The 21,203-nt window shown below is 42.5% G+C and overlaps 1 protein-coding gene across 1 annotated transcript in view; it reads right to left on the bottom strand.

The window, feature by feature from the left end:
* Nucleotides 1-13,599: 13,599 nt before the first annotated feature.
* LOC137319101 (DNA replication complex GINS protein PSF3-like) overlaps nucleotides 13,600-21,203 on the bottom strand; it is an 11,133-nt gene continuing 3,529 nt past the window's right edge. The window contains exons 2-3 of the mRNA XM_067981463.1: nucleotides 20,463-20,696; nucleotides 13,600-16,346 (exon numbers count right to left, since the gene is read on the bottom strand). Coding sequence (XP_067837564.1) covers nucleotides 16,116-16,346; nucleotides 20,463-20,696 — 465 coding nt within the window. The 3' untranslated portion in view covers nucleotides 13,600-16,115. The remainder of the gene's footprint in view (nucleotides 16,347-20,462; nucleotides 20,697-21,203) is intronic.

Raw genomic sequence — 21,203 nt, 5'->3', positions numbered from 1 at the left:
CATTCCACATCCGCCACCTCCACCAGCAAGAAAAGCGTACCATCCAGCTTTGGTGCAATGAAAGACTGTGCACAGTGATAAATGTACACAGTGTTTTAGATGGTACTTCCCAAAGGGTGTGGGAATTTCCAACTTAGGTTCATCCCATGCTTCATAGGGCCTGCAAAAAATGTGTGCAAAAACGAGGAGCACACTTACCTTCGCTTTCCTCTGATACCAGCAAACCTCATCCTTATTTTCAGCTAAGTATGAGGAACCTGGGTGACTATATTGACTCAGTTGGCAGCCTCCCTCCCTGCTAACTTGTACCTTTGTTTCTGCTGGAGGATGATCTTCAGCCCCAAATAGGGCCATCCTCCTTTGGAACAACTCCTGCAAAACTCCCAACTCTTTAGCTTGTAAGAGAGCACAGATGCCAAATCGGCTTTACTGTGCCGTTGTGAACAATTAGTCCACTTTCTGTCACCACCACAACTTCCCCATTATAGTTTGAAATCCATATATTCAAATTTTAAAATTGCATATTTCCTTTATTCCATAAAATTATGTTCTACCACATTTTTTGAGGTCCTCACATCACATATCACACCTCAGGTAACCTGCTTCCAGATCTCGGCCTGTGCCAGTCCATAACTGCCTGCTAGGATGTTTATTTGTTCTCAGAATGTGGGGAACGAGGACAAGGCTGCATTTGCTGCCCATTCCCAGCTGCCCTGAGAAGATGGTGGTGTTCATTTTTCTTCAATCACTGCAGTCCTTGTGGTGATGGTGACTCTCACAGCGGTGTTAGAAGGAATTCCAGGATTCGAACACAGAGACAACGAAGGTTCAGCGAGGTATGTCCAAGACAAGCTGGTGTGTGACTTGTGCATGACAATTAGGTATTCGCACTCTTGCCTCTGAGTTAGAAAGTCATGGGTTCAAGTCTCACTCCAGAGAATTGAGCACATACTCTAGGCTGACACTTCAGTGCAGTACTAAGGGAATGCTGCACTGTCAGAGGTACAGTCCGTCGGATGAGACGTTAAACCAAGGCCCATCTGCCCTCTGAAGTGAACGTAAAAGATCCGATGGCACTATTTCAAAGAAGAGTAGGGGAGTTTTCCAATATTTATCCCTCAACCAATATCACAAAAGCAGATTATCTGGTCATTATCACATTGCTGTTTGTGGGACCTTGCTGTGCACAAGTTGGTTGCCACATTTCCTACATTACACAGTGACTACACTTCAAAGGTACTTCATTGGCTGTAAAAGCACTTTGGGACTTCCTAAGGTCATGAAAGGTGTGGCATAAATGCAAGTCTTTCTTTTTTTCAATTGCTCAGGGTGACTCCCTTGTCCATTTTGAGAACTACCTGTCTATCGTTTGGTACCTTCCACTGATGACCTGGCTGAGGCTGTGAATTCACTGCTTGTAAAATTCCTAGTACCTACCGTGTGGTGCAGTGTGCAATGGCTTAGGGGCAAAGTCAGAGTTACATTGAGTTACGTCGAGTCCACAGCACAGAAACAGGCCATTTGGTCCAACTGGTCTATGCCAGCGTTTATGTTCCACACGAGCCTCCTCCCTCGCTACTTCATCTAACCCTATCAGCATATCCTTCTATTCCTTTCTCCCTCGTCTACTTATCTAGTTTCCCCTTAAATACGTATGTGTTATTTGCCACAACAACTTCTTGTGGTAGCACGTTCCATATTCTTACCACTCTTTGGGTAAAGAAGTTTCTCCTGAATGCACCATTGTATTTATCAGTGACTATCTTATCTTTATGACCTCTAGTTTTGGAGTCCCTCACAAGTGGAAACATTTTCTCTACGTTTACCCTATCAAATTGCTGTGGGCCATCAGCAGCAACAGAATTGTATTACAGCACAATCTGTAATCTCATGGTCCGGCATATTCCTCACTCTACTGTTACCAACAAACCAGGGGATCAACCTTGGTTCAATGAGGAGTGTAGAAGAACATGCCAGGAGCAGCACCAGGCATACTTAAAATGAGGTGCCAACCTGGTGAAGGTACAACACAAGACTACATGCATGCTAAACAGCGGAAGCAACATGCTATAGACAGAGCTAAGCGATTCCACAACCAACGGATCAGATCAAATCTCTGCAGTCCTGCCACATCCAGTCGTGAATGGTGGTGGACAATTAAACAACTAACGGGAGGAGGAGGATCTGTAAACATCCCCATCCTCAATGATGGCAGAGTCCAGCATGTGAGTGCAAAAGACAAGGCTGAAGCGTTTGCAACCATCTTCAGCCAGAAGTGCCAAGTGCATGATCCATCTTGGCCTCCTCCCGATATCTCCACCATCACAGAAGCCAGTCTTCAGCCAATTCGATTCATTCCACGTCATATCAAGAAACGGCTGAGTGCACTGGATACAACAAAGGCTATGGGCCCCGACAACATCCCGGCTGTAGTGCTGAAGACGTGTGCTCCAGAACTAGCCGCGCCTCTAGCCAAAATGTTCCAGTACAGCTACAATGTGGAAAATTGCCCAGGTATGTCCTGTCCACAAAAAGCAGGACAAATCCAATCCGGCCAATTACCGTCCCATCAGTCCACTCTCAATCATCAGCAAAGTGATGGAAGGTCGACAGTGCTATCAAGCGGCACTTACTCACCAATAACTTGCTCACCGATTCTCAGTTTGGGTTCCGTCAGGACCACTCTGCTCCAGAACTCATTACAGCCTTGGTCCAAACATGGACAAAAGAGCTGAATTCCAGAGGTGAGGTGAGAGTGACTGCCCTTGACATCAAGGCAGCATTTGACCGAGTGTGGCACCAAGGAGCCTTAGTAAAATTGAAGTCAATGGGAATCAGGGGGAAAACTCTCCAGTGGCTGGAGTCATACCTAGCACAAAGGAAAATGGTAGTGGTTGTTGGAGGCCAATCATCTCAGCCCCAGGACATTGTTGCAGGAGTTTCTCAGGGCAGTGTCCTGGGCCCAACCATCTTCAGCTGCTTCATCAATGACCTTCCCTCCATCATAAGGTCAGAAACGGGGATGTTCGCTAATGATTGCACAGTGTTCAGTTCCATTCATAACCCCCTTAGATAATGAAGCAGTCCGTGCCCACATGCAGCAAGACCTGGTCAACATCCAGGCTTGGGCTGATAAGTGGCAAGTAACATACGTGCCAGACAAGTGTCAGGCAATGACCACCTCCCCTTGACATTCAATGGCATTACCATCACCGAATCCCCAATCATCAACATTCTGGGGGTCACCGTTGACCAGAAACTTAACTGGACCAGCCACATAAATACTGTGGCCTACAAGAGCAGGTCAGAGGCTGGGTATTCTGTGGCGAGTGACTCACCTCCTGACTCCCCAAAGCCATTCCACCATCTACAAGGCACAAGTCAGGAGTGTGATGGAATACTCTCCACTTGCCTGAATGAGTGCAGCTCCAACAACACTCAAGAAGCTCGACACCATCCAGGACAAGGCAGCCTGCTTGATTGGCACCCCATCCACCACCCTAAACATTCACTCCCTTCACCACCGGCGCATGTGGCTGCAGTGTGTACCATCTACAGGATGCACTGCAGCAACTCGCCAAGGCTGCTTCGACAGCACCTCCCAAACCCGCGACCTCTACCACCTAGAACGACAAGGGCACAGGCACATGGGAACACTACCATCTGCATGTTCCCCTCCAAGTCACACACCATCCCGACTTGGAAATATATCGCCGTTCCTTCATTGTCGCTGGGTCAAAATCCTGGAACTCCCTTCCTAACAGCACTGTGGGAGAACCTTCACCACATGGACTGCAGCGGTTCAAGAAGGCGGCTCACCACCACCTTCTCAAGGGCAATTAGGGATGGGCAATAAATGCTGGCCCTGCCAGCAATGTCCACATCCCATGAACGAATTTAAAAAAACCCTTTCATAATCTTAAAGATCTCTATCAGATCAACCCTCAGCCTTCTCTTTTCTAGAGAAAAGAGCTCCAGCCTGATCAGCCTTTCCTGATAACTATATCCTCTCAGTTCTGGTATCATCCGTGTGAATCTTTTTTTCCCCTTCTCCATTGCCTCCACATTCTTTTGTAATATGGAGACCAGAACTGTGCACAGTAGTGCAAGAGTGGTCTAACCAAGGTTCTATATACACGTTTAATGTAACGTCTCTACTTTTCAATTCTATCCCTCTATAAATGAAACCCAGTGCTTGATTTGCCTTTTTTATGGCCTTATTAACCTTATAGTGATTTGTGTATCTGTACCTCGAGATCCCTCTGCTCCTCTACCTCATTTGGACTCTTGTTATCCAAGCAATGTGTGGCCTCCTTATTCTTCCTACCAACATGCACCGCCTCACACTGAAATTCATTTGCCAATTACACACCCGTTCTGCAAGTTTATTAATGTCTTCTTGCATTTTGCGTTAAATTTTGAAATTGTACTTCCGATTCTCGAGTCCAAGCCGTTAATGTAAATTGTGAACAGTGGTCCCAGCACCGATCCCTATGGAACACTGTTTCCCACCTTTTGCCAATCTGAGTAGCTATCCTTAATCCCTACTCTCTATTTTCTGTTTTGTAGCCAGGTTGCTATCCATGCTGCTCCCTGTCCCCTGACTCCACGTCCTTTAACCTTAGTCAAGAGTCTACAATGTGGTACCTTATCGAAGGCCTTTTGAAAATCCAAATATATTACATCTATTGCGTTATCCTTGTCTACTCTTTCTGTTACTTCTTCAAAGAATTCATAAGGTTGGTCAAGCATGACTTTCCCTTCTGAAATCTGTGCTGACTATTATTATATTTTCATTTTCTAGATGTTTTTCTATTACATCTTTGAGTAAAGATTCCATTATCTTTCCTACCACCGATGTTAAGCTAACTGGTCTATAGCTCCATGGACTTTTTCCATCTCCCTTTTTAAATATAGGAATCACATTAGCTGTTCACCAGTCCTCTGGCACTATTCCCTTTTCTAATGAATTTTTATATATATGGAAGAGTGCCTCTGCTATCTCTTCCCTAACTTCTTTTAATATGCGCGGATGCAATTCATCCAGACCAGGGGTCTTATCCTTTCCAATTTTGATTAATTTATCAATTTTCTCCCCTTTCCTATCTTAAATGTCTTTATATCTTTTTTGATCTCTTCTTCTGATGTCATGCCCGCCTTGTCAGTTTCCCTGGTAAATCCTGAGGCAAAGTAATCATTCAATATTTCTGCCATTTCACTATCATTACCTGTGAGTTTATCTTGTGCACCCCTTAGTGGCCCGATCCCTATCCTGATTTTTCTTTTGCTATTTATATGTCTGTAGAATACTTTAATTTTTTTTTATATGCCTTGATAATTTAATTTAGTAGTTCCTCTTTGCTTTCCCCAATGTTTTTTTGACTTCTTTCCTAACCTCTTCGAATTCCCTTTTGTCATCCTCTCCTTTATTGTCTATGTACTTTGTGTATGCCTTTTTCTTTAGTTTCAATTTTACCCTTATCTCTTTATTCATCCATGGTGTTTCATAATCAGCTAATTTGTTCTTGTTTTTCTAGAGGAATATATTTCTCCTAAACTCTATTAATCACTGTTTTAAATATTTTCCACTGCTGTTCTATCTCTTTGCCTGAGAACATTTTTTTCCAGTTTACCTCCCCAAGTTCCATTCTCATCCCCATAAAATTAGCTTTTTTCCGATCTATTACTTTGGTCTTTGTCTTACTTATGTCTTTCTCAATCATTATTTTAAACCTTATTATGTTATGGTCGCTATTGCCTAGATGTTCCCCAACGTTTACTTCTCTTATCTGTTCTGGTTCATTCCCCATTACTAGATCCAGCAGCGATTCCTCTCTTGCTGGGCTTCTCACCCACTGGGTAAGAAAGGAATCCCGTACAAACTGTAAAAACTCCATTCCATTTTCTCCTTTCCCTACCTCCTCTTGCCAGTTTATTTGGGGGTAATTGAAATCTCCCATGATTATTATTTGAAGTTTTTTTTACATATTTCATGGATTTGCCGACATATTTCTTCCTCCACTTCCCTTCCACTATTGGGTGGTCTGTAAAATATACCTATTGATGTGATCAATCCCTTCTTATCATTTGTCTCAATCCATATCGATTCGGTTTCTACCTTAATATTACTTACGTCCCTTTTTTCTATTGCCATTATGTTGTCTCTAATTAGTACAGCTGCCCCACCGCCCATCATCCTTCCTTGTCCTTTCTAAATACGTTATATCCTGTAATATTTAACTGCCAGCCATGTTTCAGTTATCGCTACTACATCGGGCTCCTCACCACGGATTTTTGCCTCCAGTTCCCCCGTTTTGTTTCAGGTGCTGTGCACATTGCTGTACTTCATTCCTGTGCACAACCAGGAACTGTTGATTTAATTTTCCTTAGTACAGCATGTTAAAATGTTTAATTAAAGTCTCTGTTTGGTTTCTAAATTGGGGCACTTTCATTACCCCCATTTTCAATTCATTCTGAGTCCACAAGGGCAGCAGGCACATGGAAACACCACCACCTGCACGTTCCCCTCCAAGTCACACAACGTCCCAACTTGGAAATATATCGCCGTTCCTTCATTGTCTCTAGGTCAAAATCCTGGAACTCCCTTCCTAACAGCACTGTGGGAGAACCTTCACCACACGGACTGCAGCGGTTCAAGAGGGCGGCTCACCACCATCTTCTCAAGGGCAATTAGGGATGGGCAATAAATGCTGGCCTTGCCAGCGATGCCCGCATCCCATAAACAAATAAAAAAAAATTTTAGAAGAAATTATTCAATAATCAACTAGTTTCAGGCTTAACTAAGCAAAGCTGGAGAAGATGAAGGAAATCAGCAAGCCGATCACTTCCCCACTGACAGTGATGCTTCTCTTCCTGCAGAACGGCTGGATGTTAATTGGAAAACCCATGAGTTCTACTCAGGCCACCTTTTGTTCCAGACCTGACTGATTCAGATAATTGCAAAGTGTTATGCAATAAGCTGCCACAGGCCAATCCAAATAAACCAAAGCCTATTAACTGTTGAAGAGCTGACAGGAGCCAAGCATTTGGTGCCGTGCAACAAATCACTGATCATCAATGGAGGGACTGTGGAAATCTATTCAAAATTCTAAGATAGTCCAGTTGGATTTTCAGAGGCCCTTATTGAGGCGACAGGCACTAAACGAAGTCCTTTTTTTGTTACAGAGCCATACAAGGTGTTCAACCCTAGTTTCACTGCAGTGCATAGATTCTAAGAGACTGTAAGAATTCCTCCTTGAAGGGGGCACTTTTGCTGTTGCCTCCAAATAAATAGTCTTTTATAAAAAGATATAATTGGAGACAATATGTACATGCATTAGTCTCTCTGTATCACCCTTTGCTATTATTTATGTTGAACCTTTATAAAACACTGGTTCGGCCACAACTGGAGTAGTGTGTCCAATTCTGGGCACCACACTTTAGGAAGGATGTAAAGGCCTTAGAGAAGGTGCAGAAAAGATTTACTAGAATGGTTCCACGGATGAGGGACTTCAGTTACGTGAGTAAACTGGGGTTGTTCTCCTTAAGAGCAGAGAAGGTTGAGGGGAGATTTGATAGAAGTGTTCAAGATTACGAAGGGTTGAAATAAAGTAAATAAAGTGAAACCATTCCCACTGGTGGAAGGGTCGAGAACCAGAGGACACAGATTTAAAGTAATTGGCAAAAGAATCAAAGGCGACATGAGGAAAAATTTTTAATGCAGCAAGTAGTTATGATCTGGAACGCGCTGCCTGAAAGGGCAGTGGAAGCAGATGCAATCGTGGCTTTCAAAAAGGAATTGGATAAATACTTAAAGGGAAAAAATTTGCAGGGCTACAGGGAAAGAGCAGGGTAATGGGACTAACTGGATTGCTCTTACAAAGAGCCAGCACGGGCTCAATGAGCTGAATGGCCTCTTTCTGTGCTGTAACCATTCTATGATTCTATGAGTTGCCATTTTTTAAAAATGTTGGCATTCAAGTAAGTTTTTTCTTTTTGCATTTTGATCCTCATTCTTGGTCTGCCTAGCCTAACACCTGGAGCCAATAGGGCAGGTGTGCATTCTGCTCCCAATATCCCCTATAACCAGGCACCGGATACAGCTCAGATTGAAAGCAAAGTGAGACTTGAAACTACAGCTGTTCCCACTACGTTTGATGTTGAAAACTTTATGTTTGAAATCTCCAAGATATTTTGGAATTCCCTCTGATATACCCATTGTCACTACTCTAACTAATTGGAATGCTAACCAAAACCATATTCCTTTAGGCAAGAAGTGTCTCCCTCCTAGACAAAAATTGTTCAATACCTCTAAAGAAGATAAGCTGCAACTAAGTGCCTCATCATATTATAACTGAGATCATACAAGGAGGGTGGATATAACATTAACAGGTATCGTCACATCCAGGATGGTGTGCCTGGAATACTTGGTGCACTGCTATATAGCTTTTTTTTCTACTGTACTGCTTGCTCCAGGTGGCCATGCCATCTGGCCTGCTCTATGCAACTATGCTCTTTCATTTTCCACTTATTCTACCTCATCAAGCCTACTTAATACACATGAACTTTAGTTCCTCAGTCCACCCAGTTGTTTGAGTGTTTGCATTCAATGATCAATGTCTCATATTTTCAGTGAGAGAAAGGAAAGGAACGTTAAGTTTTAGAGCTATCCCAGCCTCCATTGCATGAGTGAAACAGCTCTGTAAGTTAGTACATGTCACTCCACTTTTTAAGAATGGAGAGAGAGGGAAACCGGGGAATTATAGACCAGTTAGCCTAACATCTGTTGTGGGGAAAATGCTGGAGTCTATAATTAAGGATAGGGTGACTGAACACCTCGAGAATTTTCAGTTAATCAGAGAGAGCCAGCATGGATTTGTGAAAGGTAGGTCGTATTGAACAATTTTTGTCTAGGAGGGAGACACTTCTTGCCTAAAGGAATATGGTTTTGGTTAGCATTCCAATTAGTTAGAGTAGTGACAATGGGTAGGTCGTGCCTGACAAACCTGATGGAATTTTTTGAAGATGTGACTAAAGTAGTGGACAGGGGAATGTCAATGGATGTTATTTATATGGGCTTCCAGAAGGCATTTGATAAGGTCCCACATAAGAGACTGCTAGCTAAGATAGAAGTCCATGGAATCGAGGGAAAAGTACGGACTTGGTTAGGAAGTTGGCTGAGCGAAAGGTGACAGAGAGTAGGGATAATGGGTAGGTACTCACATTGGCAGGATGTGACTAGTGGAGTCCCGCAGGGATCTGTCTTGGGGCCTCAATTATTCACAATATTTATTAACGACTTAGATGAAGGCATAGAAAGTCTCATATCTAAGTTTGCCAATGACACAAAGATTGGTGGCATTGTAAGCAGTGTAGATGAAAACATAAAATTACAAAGGGATATTGATAGATTAGGTGAATGGGCAAAACTGTGGCAAATGGAATTCAATGCAGACAAATGTGAGGTCATCCACTTTGGATCAAAAAAGGATAGAACAGGGTACTTTCTAAATGGTAAAAAGTTAAAAACAGTGGATGTCCAAAGGGACTTAGGGGTTCAGGTACATAGATCATTGAAGTGTCATGAACAGGTGCAGAAAATAATCAAGAAGGCAAATGGAATGCTGGCCTTTATATCTAGAGGACTGGAGTACAAGGGGGCAGAAGTTATGCTGCAGCAATACAAAACACTGGTTAGACCGCACCTGGAGTACTGTGAGCAGTTCTGGGCACCGCACCTTCGGAAGGACATATTGGCCTTGGAGGGAGTGCAGCGTAGGTTTACTAGAATGATACCCGTTCTTCAAGGGTTAAGTTACGAGGAGAGATTACACAAATTGGGGTTGTATTCTCTAGAGTTTCGAAGGTTAAGGGGTGATCTGATCAAAGTTTATAAGATATTAAGGGGAACAGATAGGGTGGATAGAGAGAAACTATTTCCGCTGGTTGGGGATTTTGGGAGTAGGGGGCACAGTCTAAAAATTAGAGCCAGACCTTTCAGGAGCGAGATTAGAAAACATTTCTACACACAAAGGGTTGTAGAAGTTTGGAACTCTCTTCCGCAAACGGCAATTGATACTAGCTCAATTGCTAAATTTAAATGTGAGATAGATAGCTTTTTGGCAACCAAAGGTATTAAGGGATATGGGCCAAAGGCAGGTATATGGAGTTAGATCACAGATCAGCCGTGATCTTATCAAATGGCGGTGCAGGCACAAGGGGCTGAATGGCCTACTCCTGTTCCTATATGGCTAGAATAGCCCCACAGAAATTTTGGAAAACCACATATGAATGTGAACATGAACAGATTTTAATCGCTCCTCCATCGGTGGCCGTGCCTTCAGCTGCCTACGCCCTTAGCTCTGGAATTCCCTCCCTAAACCTTTCCACCTCTCTCTAAGATGCTCCTTAAAACTCATCTCTTTGACCAAGCTTTTGGTCACCTGTTCTCACATCTCCTTATGTGGCTCGGTGTCAAATTTTGTTTGATGACACTTCTGTGAAGCGCCTTGGGATGTTTTACTACTTTAAGGGCGCCATATAAATGTAAGTTGTTGTACGTTGGATGCCCCCACTGGGGAGTTCTGCAAAAGGAAATTATTTGGACCCTAATGTCCCAACATAAAGTGAAAACCAATTTTATTATTGATGGGTTGTAATTGAGGAATTGAAAATCAGGTTAGTCAGAAAATCAAAAATGTTGAATATTTGAATTGCCCTGGAGACAAAGTGGCCTCTGCTTGGAAAGAAATCATGTGATCAAAGTCAATTTTCTGCATTAAGGACAAAGAACATGTCAAAGCTAATTAATTTGTGGTTGAAGTAAATGTTTCTGCCCCTCACAGTGAGAACAAACTGCTCCATCTAAACAAAGTACGTTCACTAGGACCCCTCAGAGACTCTAGAATATGTAAATCCCAAATCAGAAGAGAAAATAGTTCAACATCACTAAGGTGAGAGAGAGAGAAAGGTGGGGAGATGGAGACAAAAAGCAACACTGGAAGAGAGAGAAATGGAGAGACAAAGAACAGAAATAAAGAGGGGGGAACAAAAACAGAGAGCAGGGTGAGGGAAATAGAAATACAAGAGACAAATCAAAATAGATTAAGCAGGAGAGAAATCACAAGGGGAAGAGAAGCAGACAGAGATGAAGATACATAGGAACAGATGTTATAAATTGGATAGCCAGGTGGTGAAGGATAGAATATTAGAGCCTGGTCTTCAGTTGTTTCCAAGTCTTTATTCACAGAGCTCCAGATTACACCCACCCCACACCCTAGATCAGCTCTCTCATAAATGGATACAAGAGCATTCCCAATTGATACGCACCACCTGAATACAATTAACACGAATTGATATAAATCACAGATACAATTAACAACAGAGGGATATAAAAAGGAAAATTGAAAAAACAGACAGGATAAGAGATGGGAGAGAAAAAAAAGATAGTGACAGAGGCACAGAAAGGAAATATCCCAGTAAGGTTCAATATAGCCCTTTCACTTGCGTGGTGGATGCTGGAAAAGTTTCCCGACATTCATTCAGCTTCTCTCATTGGGCAGCAAGGAAACCGTGCTGAATCCCAGCTCTAGTTTGGTGGGCTACGAATAGAGGCCCAAAGTCACATGGAGCAGCAGCTCTTCAGCGGGGGGACAGATGAAGGGGAGATGGACCACAAAAGGTCCCCATATCGTAATATGAGTACAGCTGTCACAGGTGAAAAGGTAATGCTAGAAAAAAAAAGCAACGTCAAACCAGAAGGTGTAAAGTATCATGTGGCTGGTACCATAGCAACACCAAGTAATTTATGTACTTGCAGCTAATAGATAACAGCATATGTTATATAATTTAAGTGGGGCTCTATATTACTGGTTTTAACAACATTCAGTTATCAAATAACCTTTGATCCTCATTATAACGGCTCTTTAATCAAGCAGGTTCCAGGTCACTGTCCCTGCCGACTTATCGCAGCATGAAAAGTGGCCAAGAATGAAGTTAAAAGGGCATGGTCAAAAGAAAAATAAATGTTTGGGAAGCAGTGCAAAGCAGTGACTTGAAACACAGTGTTGCGCTGTAGCATCACTACATTGCTCGCTAGTGACGAGGTTCAACCTCTAATCAGCCAGTGATGAAGCAGAAACTCTCGGAACAGCTGATGATGGTTACTGTGAATGTTGGGTATTTCAGTTAATTACTGACCATCTTATCAGTTTGCTTGAATTTCAGGCATTGCAATTTTTTAAAAAAAACATGGGAGTCAGTTGCTGGAGACAGGGAGGGAATGTAGTTCCCTCGCCTAACACTAGACAGGCTGACCAAGGAGTAACTTTTCTCGAAGTTTTTTTGCTCATCAAATTGAAGAATGTTAACTTTGGGAAATGGAGTACTTTCTATTTTAAACACCTTGGCCTAGATTTTCTGCTCGAGTTAAACCAGCATAACTCAAATTATGGCATGGGGTGGAAAATGTCTTCGGCAGCAGCTTTGGACGAGAGAAACAGAAATACAAGCTGGACTTTCCTGGCATCCAGCGTTGCTATGGCAGCGCAAGTGGGTATTTAAAAAGGGCCGCACGAACTGTTGATCTAGTGTTTTAAAAACATCAGATAATGACCAGCTCCAAGGCCTCCAGCCTGCACAGCCACACTCTGGTGGTTCCCATAGACTCCCGGGGAGTCCGCCCAAAATACACAAAGTTCCCCGATGCAGGGAAAACTGCCTAGAGCCAGGGAGCACCATTGTGGCAGGTGGAACTCTCGCCATAATTAACATGCATTGGGAGAAGCAGAATATCCTGGTTCATGTGTTAACAAACACTACCAGTTCGGGTATAAGAATTAGGTGAAGAGAAAAGCTCCTTCATTGTGCCTCAACAATAGGCCTTGGTCCAATCTCAGATGTACGCCCTTTAGAACACTATTGTAACTTCTTCCCCGCTCACCCTCCCCATTTGTCACACCCGCCATTCTGTGGCCTCGAGTGAGATTTCAATTTTGTGCTATGGGCCTATAACCACTAGGAACTGGGCTAAGGTCGGCCAAACACCTATGACCCTTACAGTCCAGAGGGGACTTCCATCTCATTGATTTAAACCCAGTTCGCTATGGTCAAGGACTAGTGTCTAACCCATTTCAGCACGCAGTCCCCGAGGAGTGTTTTGAACAGGAATCTATGGAGAGATCTACAATACAATCTGATGCTGCCAAGGACTGTGTGGGTGCAGAGCTGTGTAGCAAAAGAACCATATGGGAGATGAGGAGAATTTTTTTAACACAGCGAATTATGATGATCTGGAATGCACTGCCTGAAAGGACGATAGAGGCACATTCAATAGTAACTTTCAAAAGGGAATTGTATATGTACTTGAAAAGGACAAAATTGGGGAAACAGCAGGGGAGTGGGACTAATTGTTTAGCTCTTTCAAAGAGCGGGCACAGGCATGATGGGCTCCTTTTGTGCTGTATCATTCTATGATTCCATTGCAGAGTAAAGACCAGGAGAGGAAAAATACAAAAATGAAGTAGGTCACGTGTCTCTCTTGGTGCTGATCCAGAACCAGAGATCAATCTGCACTCAACACTGTTGATCTGAACAGCCAATTCAATCTAACACATAAGGCATCTGGAAAACAATTTATTTAATTGACGTCACAGAAAACAGTCCAGCTCCTCAGTGAACCCGTCCTCAGTCACAAACAGAACTGCAAACTATATAACAGAGGAGCTGGAAATGCACAAGTTGTATGTAAAAAAGTGCAGAAACTCTCTGAATGGGTCACAGTGTTCACTTAATAACTTCCTTTCCATTGCCAGAGTTTAAAATACAATTTAAGAAACACACAAAATATATTTACACACTAAGGGGAGGGGGGGGGGGGGGGTGTCAGTAAATTATGTAATGAAACAATCATCAGATGAGAGGATTAGAACCCAGGCTGGCATCATAGCTGCAGTATATGCTACCTTCCCATCACAGAGTAGCATTCAAAACCACTGGTGTGATCACCAGGCTCACTTAATGCATTGGAACCAATATGCTTCAACGTGCGATGTGCTTCTTCTGTGATAGGCTTAATTCATCACCTTGCATTATACTGCAATTCCCACCAGTGACAGACCTGTATCCACCAATAATTCACATTGCTCTTAAACAATTCAACATACTCTCCCCTGACACAAAACAAGTTTAAATCTATGACTGCACTGATGGGCAATTTCTCCACAGTTCAAGTGAACATAGCATGAAACTTTCACACCCCATTAATAAGAACATAAGAAATAGGAGCAGGAGCAGGCCAATCGGCCCCTCGAGCCTGCTCCGCCATTCAATAAGATCATGGCTGATCTGATCCTAACCTCAAATTTAAATTCATGTCCAATTTCCTGCCCGCTCCCCGTAACCCCTAATTCCCTTTACTTCTAGGAAACTGTCTATTTCTATTTTAAATTTATTTAATGATTAAGTGACATTTTGTACAAAATACTCCAAATATATTTTTAAAAAACACATGCACAGAAATGGCTTCCGATACTAAATCTAATTAGAATTAAAATGAATAGAATTTTAAAAATTCAGTTAAAAAACAAAATCAAAAAATTAACAGATTGCAAGTAAATACATTAAAAGCTTGGTATATTTTAGGCAGCAGAGGGCCACGCAATCAAAATTTTAATACAAGCTTTGACGTCAGACTACATTCAGCTTTGGTTCTTTAGGTCATCAGAAGCCCTTGATCTCATTGCAACATGCTCACATCCTTCAGTGTGAAAGCAGTTAATATTGGTGAGAAGTTAAGGCCTTTAGACCGTGCAGTTTACCTTCCCCTCGCTATTAGCACAGTCTGCACTCACAAACCCAAGGGGCATATTGAACCAGTCTATGGAACAAATCTGTTTAAAAAAGAGCCTGCGGATTAACTGCTCATCTAGAATTTATATTTCCAGTGACCTACATTGTTAACATTACCAGAACGTGACTCGACCATACTATGAGCTGCATCTCTGCTGCCCTCACTAGTAACAGGAGGGATACTACACAGCCTTCAGAAGGAATGTATTTTAGTTTGCCAAGTTCAAGTAGTCTGCACCTCAGATATAAGCCGTGGCACAGGTTACGGAGAGTCAAGGAGCCAGTGATGACAGGAAGGAATATTTTAGGCATCAACTTGAACACTAAAGGGCATCAGCAACCAAAATAAAGGCTTAACATAACAAAACAGAACTACACTGGAGCCATGAGTGACACCATGCCAGCCACCTGTCTCCTCCTCAAATGAAGAATGATCTGTCCAAACAAGGATCAAGAGAGGGGAGCACAGGTCAAGTTCAAACATCGGAGGAACCTGGAATTGAAGCTTTTGACACTCAGAGTCCACAGCTCTACCACCTTGTCTGAGGATGGCACAAAATTTGTCAGATTGTGGTTAGCCAAAGCAGAAAAACAATCAAATCATTCAATATTAGCATGGCTTTCAATAAAGATCTAAACAAGAACAAAAGCACAATACACATGGTTATCACGCATCATTCTACACCGGGAGAACTCTCCTCTCTCTGGCTTTAAATGGAAAGACAGATAATCAGTTTGGGAAGGAAAACAGAGCATTAAAAATAATCTTAAGAGTTTGGTCTTTATCTAGCATCCTTTTCTGGGCAGTTCAAGCAGGCGCAGCTGGCAATTCCACTTTCTTACAAAGCAGATGCTGCAGGGGTCCCATATTGGATATCAGCAGGTCTTAAAATTAAGGCAGATGGACCTGTGACATAAGGCACTGGTTCAAACCCTAAAGAAACTAAACATTTACTCACTGCATCAATATTTGGCTTGCAAAACACCTTCACAAGTAGCTTTGTGTGTGCAGGAGGAGGGTGGTGAGCAGGATGGCCTAGAATCACTCCCAATCCATCTGAGCAATTCTGCCTCACGGTGACTGGGTTGCAGTTGAACACAATGCCGGTTTAATTTTGATCCCAGTGTGAATGTGCTGTTCAAATAACTCAGTCGGAATTTCTGCAGAATTGTTTTCACCTTAGAGGAAATCCAATTATACATTTATGTGAATCTCCAGTATTAGCTATCTGCCTTAGCATCTCTCTGGCCAGCTCTTGTGTTCCATTTCAGGCCTCCATATCTGCAAACTTCCGTTTGCCATAACTCTGAACCAGGTTGGAGGTGGTGATCTGGATGGCCTGCCCCTTCTCCCACTTCTGAAACTCGTTCAATCCTTTTTGACCAGCCCGGAACAGCTCCCGCTCCAGCTCGTCCAGATGAGCCACCAGCAATGATGTGTCCTCGTTGTACGTGTTCTGGGAGGAATCCATGATCCGACGGAAACGATTCACAAACGTCTGCGCCAAGAACAATCTTAGTCAAAAATACTGCACAGAAACAGTAGATTTAAAACGGTTGCAAATAGTGACAAAAGTCCCAGCCACAGTGGAGATGATGAGGGAATTCCCCCATCAATCGTGCCTGGAGACGCACTGCTGTAAGTGACTGGGATTGATTTTACGTACATAATTTATATTATTTAAATATCCTCCACTCACTGCATTTTGCTGGAGAAATAATCTTGCTTTTATCGGGAGACTGCCATAGTTTCGGTCGTGAGATCTGTTTGCTGTAGTTTGTTTAAATAGACACTACTTGCTGTAAGTCCTGCCGTAAGTCCCGCTCCTCCAACTTATTAGCTGACACAGTGGTGTCAATACTCCGTTTTTAAAAAAGGGCAGTAGGTCCTGTCTTCCAGCGGTAACACTCCTCACTGATTTTAATAGTTATTTGAGTTTTGCTGTAGGACAACTCAGAGCAGCAATTACAATATCATAAAATAACTACCTGTAGACACAAATCACTCCTGTGCTCAGTCCTGTACTAGAGCTGGAGACTGTAGTGCCTCAACATTTTTATAACAGATTGGTACAAGATTTCACTGCACTTGGGCAGCACAATAACAGCACAGTCCAGGCACCAAAATATAGCACCAAAGGAGCATGGTGGGAAATCACAAATTCAACTGTTACTGTGGAAAAATACCTCACAGATGCCAACTGCTTCCTTACTGTGAAGTGGAAAGAGGCAGGGAAAAGAGCAGAAAGACACATACATAGCGGAAAAGCCCTTGGCTACTCAAATATACCTCCTGCTAACCAGTTTCAGACTACCACAGGCAGAGGGCCTAGGAAGGAATCACTGCCTTTATTAATGGTAAACAATTTTACAACACCAAGTTATAGTCCAGCAATTTTATTTTAAATTCACAAGCTTTCGGAGGCTTCCTCCTTCCTCAGGTGAATGTTGTGGAAATGTTATTAATGGTGCATTCTTGTTTATTTGTTCCTATTCTGTCTTTATTAAATGTGGTCTTTAGGGTATTGGATAGGGTGTATTACCAAGTCAGATTATCAGGAGATATACATACACATTTAAATATCAGCTTGCTCAGTTGGTATTGTTCTCATTTCTGAGTCAGAAGGTCGTGGTTCAAGATCCCTTCAGGACTTCAGCACATAATCTAGGCTGACATTTCAGTGCAGTACTGAGGGAGTGCTGCATTGTCAGAGATGCTGTCTTTCAGATGAAATGTTAAACTTACTTCCCACCTGCCTGTTCTGGTGATTCAAGTGTACTTTAAAAGATCTCATGGCACTATTCAAAGAACAGGGAAGTTTCCCAGTGTCCTGGTCAACAAGTTGCCCCAAGCCACCAAAAACCAGCACTTTGCTGTGTCCAAAATGTTTGCTGAGGTCACCTAGATAGTAATTGACTGCTCTTCAAAGTACATACGAACATACGAATTAAGAGCAGGAGTAGGCCATTCGGCCCCTCGAGCCTGATCTGCCATTTGATAAGATCATGGCTGATCTGATTGCGACCTCAACCATACTTTCCCGTCTACCTTTGACTCCCTTGTTAATCAGGAATCTATCTAACTCAGCCTTAAAAATATTCAATGAGCCTGCCTCCACCGCTGTCTGGGGAAGGGAGCTCCACAGACTCACGACCCTCAGAAAGAATTTCTCCTCATCTCCGTCTTAAATGGGAGACCCCTTATTTTTAAACTGTGTCTCCTTGTTCTAGTCTCTCCCACAAGGGGAAACATCCTCTCAGCATCTACCCCTTCTAGTCCCCTCAGGATCTTATATGTTTCAATAAGATCATCTCTCATTCTTCTAAACTCCAGTGTATACAGGCCCAACTTATCCAACCTTTCCTCATAAAATAACCCCCTCATCCCAGGAATCAGTCAAGTGAACCTTCTCTGAACCGCCTCCAAAGCAATTATGTCCTTTCTTAAATAAGGAGACCAAAACTGCACACGGTATTCTAGATGTGGTCTCACCAATGCCTTGTACAAATGTAGCAAAAGATCTCTACTTTTATATGCCATTCCCCTTGCAATAAATGACAACATTCCATTTGCCTTCCTAATCACTTGCTGTACCTGCATACTAACTTTTTGTGATTCATGTACTAGGACACCCAGATCCCTCTGTACCTCAGAGTTCTGCAATCTCTCTCTATTTAAATAATATACTGCTTTTCTATTCCTCCTGCCAAAGTAGACAAGTTCACATTTTCCCACATTATACTCCATCTGCCAAATATTTACCCACTCATTTAACCTATTTATATCCCTTTGCAGACTCCTTCACAACTTACTTTCCTATCTATCTTTGTGTCATCAGCAAATTTAGCAACCATACATTCAGTCCCTTCATCCAAGTCATTGATATAGATTGTAAATAGTTGAGGCCCCAGCACTGATCCCCGTGGCACTCCACTCGTTACATCTTGCCAACCTGAAAATGACCCATTTATGCCTACCCTCTGTTTCCTGTTAGCTAACCAATCCTTTATCCATGCTAATATGTTACCCCCTACACCATGAGCTCTTATTTTGTGTAGCAGCCTTTGATGTGCCACTTTGTCAAAAGGCTTCTGGAAATCCAAGTACACCACATCCACAGGATCCCCTTTATCCACATTGCTTATTACTTCCTCAGAGAACGCTAATAATTAGTCAAACACAATTTCCCTTTCACAAAGCCATGGTGACTCTGCCTGACTGCAGTGAGATTTTCTAAATGCCCTGCTATAACCTCCTTAATAATAGATTCTAGCATTTTCCCTGTGACAGATGTTAGGCTAACTGACCTGTTGTTTCCTGCTTTCTGTCTCCCTCCTTTCTTGAATAGAGGAGTTACATTCCCTATTTTCCAATCTGATGGGACCCTTCCAGAATCTAGGGAATTTTGGAAAATTAATACCAATACATCTACTATCTCTGCAGCCACTTCTTTTAAGCCCCTAGGATGAAGTCTGTCAGAACCTGGGGACTTGGCAGCTTTTAGTTCTAATATTTTTTTCAAAACCCTTTCCCTGGTGATTGTAAATGTTTTAAGTTGCTCCCTCCCTTTCACCTCTTGATTCACAATTATTTCTGGCATGTTATTTGTATCCTCTACAGTGAAGATGGATGCAAAATATCTGTTCAATTCATCCGCCATTTCCTTTTTCTCCATTATTAATTCCCCAGACTCACTCTCTAGAGGACCAACGCTCACTTTACTTACTCTTTTCCTTTTTAAATACCCGTAGAAACTCTTACTATCTGTTTTTATATTTCTAGCTAGCTTTCTCTCTTACTCTAATTTCTCCCTCATTATTCTTTTAGTCATTCTTTGCTGTTTTTTATATTCTGTCCAATCTTCTGACCTGCCAATAATCTTCGAGGAATTGTATGTTTTTCTTTTCATTTGATACTATCTTTAACTTCCTTAGTTAGCCACGGATTGTACATCCATTACCTAGATTCTTTCTTTCTCACTGGAATGTATCTTTGCTGAGTGTTATGAAATATCTCATTAAATGTCTGCCACTGCATCTCTACTGACATATCCCTTAACCTAAGTTCCCAGTTCACTTTAGCCAGCTGTCTTCATGCCCTCATAATTGCCCTTATTTAAGTTTAAAACACTAGTCTTAGACTTACTCTTCTCTACCTCAAACTGAATGCGAAATTCAATCATATTGTGATCACTGCTACCTAGAGGCTCCTTTACAATGAGGTCATTAATTAATCCTGTCTCATTACACATTACCAGATCTAAAATAGCCTACTCTCTAAAAAAAATACTTTATTGTATGTGAATAACTTTGGGACGTTGAGAGATGTTGATAAGATGCTACATAAATGCAACTTTTTTTCTTTCTTTCACACAACTAACATGATCTACTGGTGCTGCGGCAGTGTGCCGCTGACTTCATTGCTTCCGGTGCTAAATCACCTCCTTCACACTGGGTTGTTACACCCACAAAGAGCTGCGGGACAGCAGGTCAAGGCACACTTGGCTCAGAAATACAAGTCGCATCAACAGAACGGCAATCCCATCCCAGAACACTCATAACCAAATAATTTTTAATAAATGGCACCCTGAAGTGCAGTAGACTGGGACACTCACCTGTAGGATGGTCTGAGCAATCTCGGTGTTCTCTGGATTATTGAAATGCAGCAGCTGTGTTCCAAACCCATAATAATACGGCCCCATTTTGTGCAGGTCCACTACTTTTGCGTCAGCATTGAAAATAGTCCGCCAGCCGTCCTTATACACCTTTGGAGTGCTGGCAGAGACAATGCGACGTTTGGGGTCACACAGCCCTTTGGCCATCCAAAGAGGCAGTTCCATCTTTGTACCCTTTCGGAACAAAAAAGTGCAAATTAATTCAGCAAACAATAAGGCACAACAGTTAGTCAATTAGAAACTGAGTGCAGCTGGCAATTCTCAGCCAGGTAGGAGTCTGGGTTTCCCATCATTTGCTAAAACCAAACAGACGCAATAAGGAAGAAAGGAAAAACTTGCATTTATACAGCACCTTTCATGTCTAGGATGTCCCAAAGCACTTCAATACAAGAATAACTGTACATGCAGATATTTTGATGTCACAATTTGTGACAGTGGATCTGTCCACTGCACCTTGCCCATTTGTTAAAAGCACGTCCAGGACAATTCCGTCACCATTTTGCCGATCTGCTCTGGTAGGCTGAGCTGCTCGGTCCACTGTCAGCTACAACACAAGTTTTCCTCCACCTTTAAACTCAGTTTATGGTGGCATGCACAACTTCTGAAAGTGGCAGTACTGCCTCATATATACTGTTGGTTCACCAGTGACAGTGAAGCAATGTCAATGCAGCACTGGATATT

This window comes from Heptranchias perlo, unplaced genomic scaffold (assembly GCF_035084215.1).
Source record: "Heptranchias perlo isolate sHepPer1 unplaced genomic scaffold, sHepPer1.hap1 HAP1_SCAFFOLD_730, whole genome shotgun sequence".
Lineage (NCBI taxonomy): Eukaryota > Metazoa > Chordata > Chondrichthyes > Hexanchiformes > Hexanchidae > Heptranchias > Heptranchias perlo.
The sequence above is the reverse complement of the archived record's forward strand: the minus strand, read 5'-3'. Positions and strand labels throughout refer to the sequence as shown.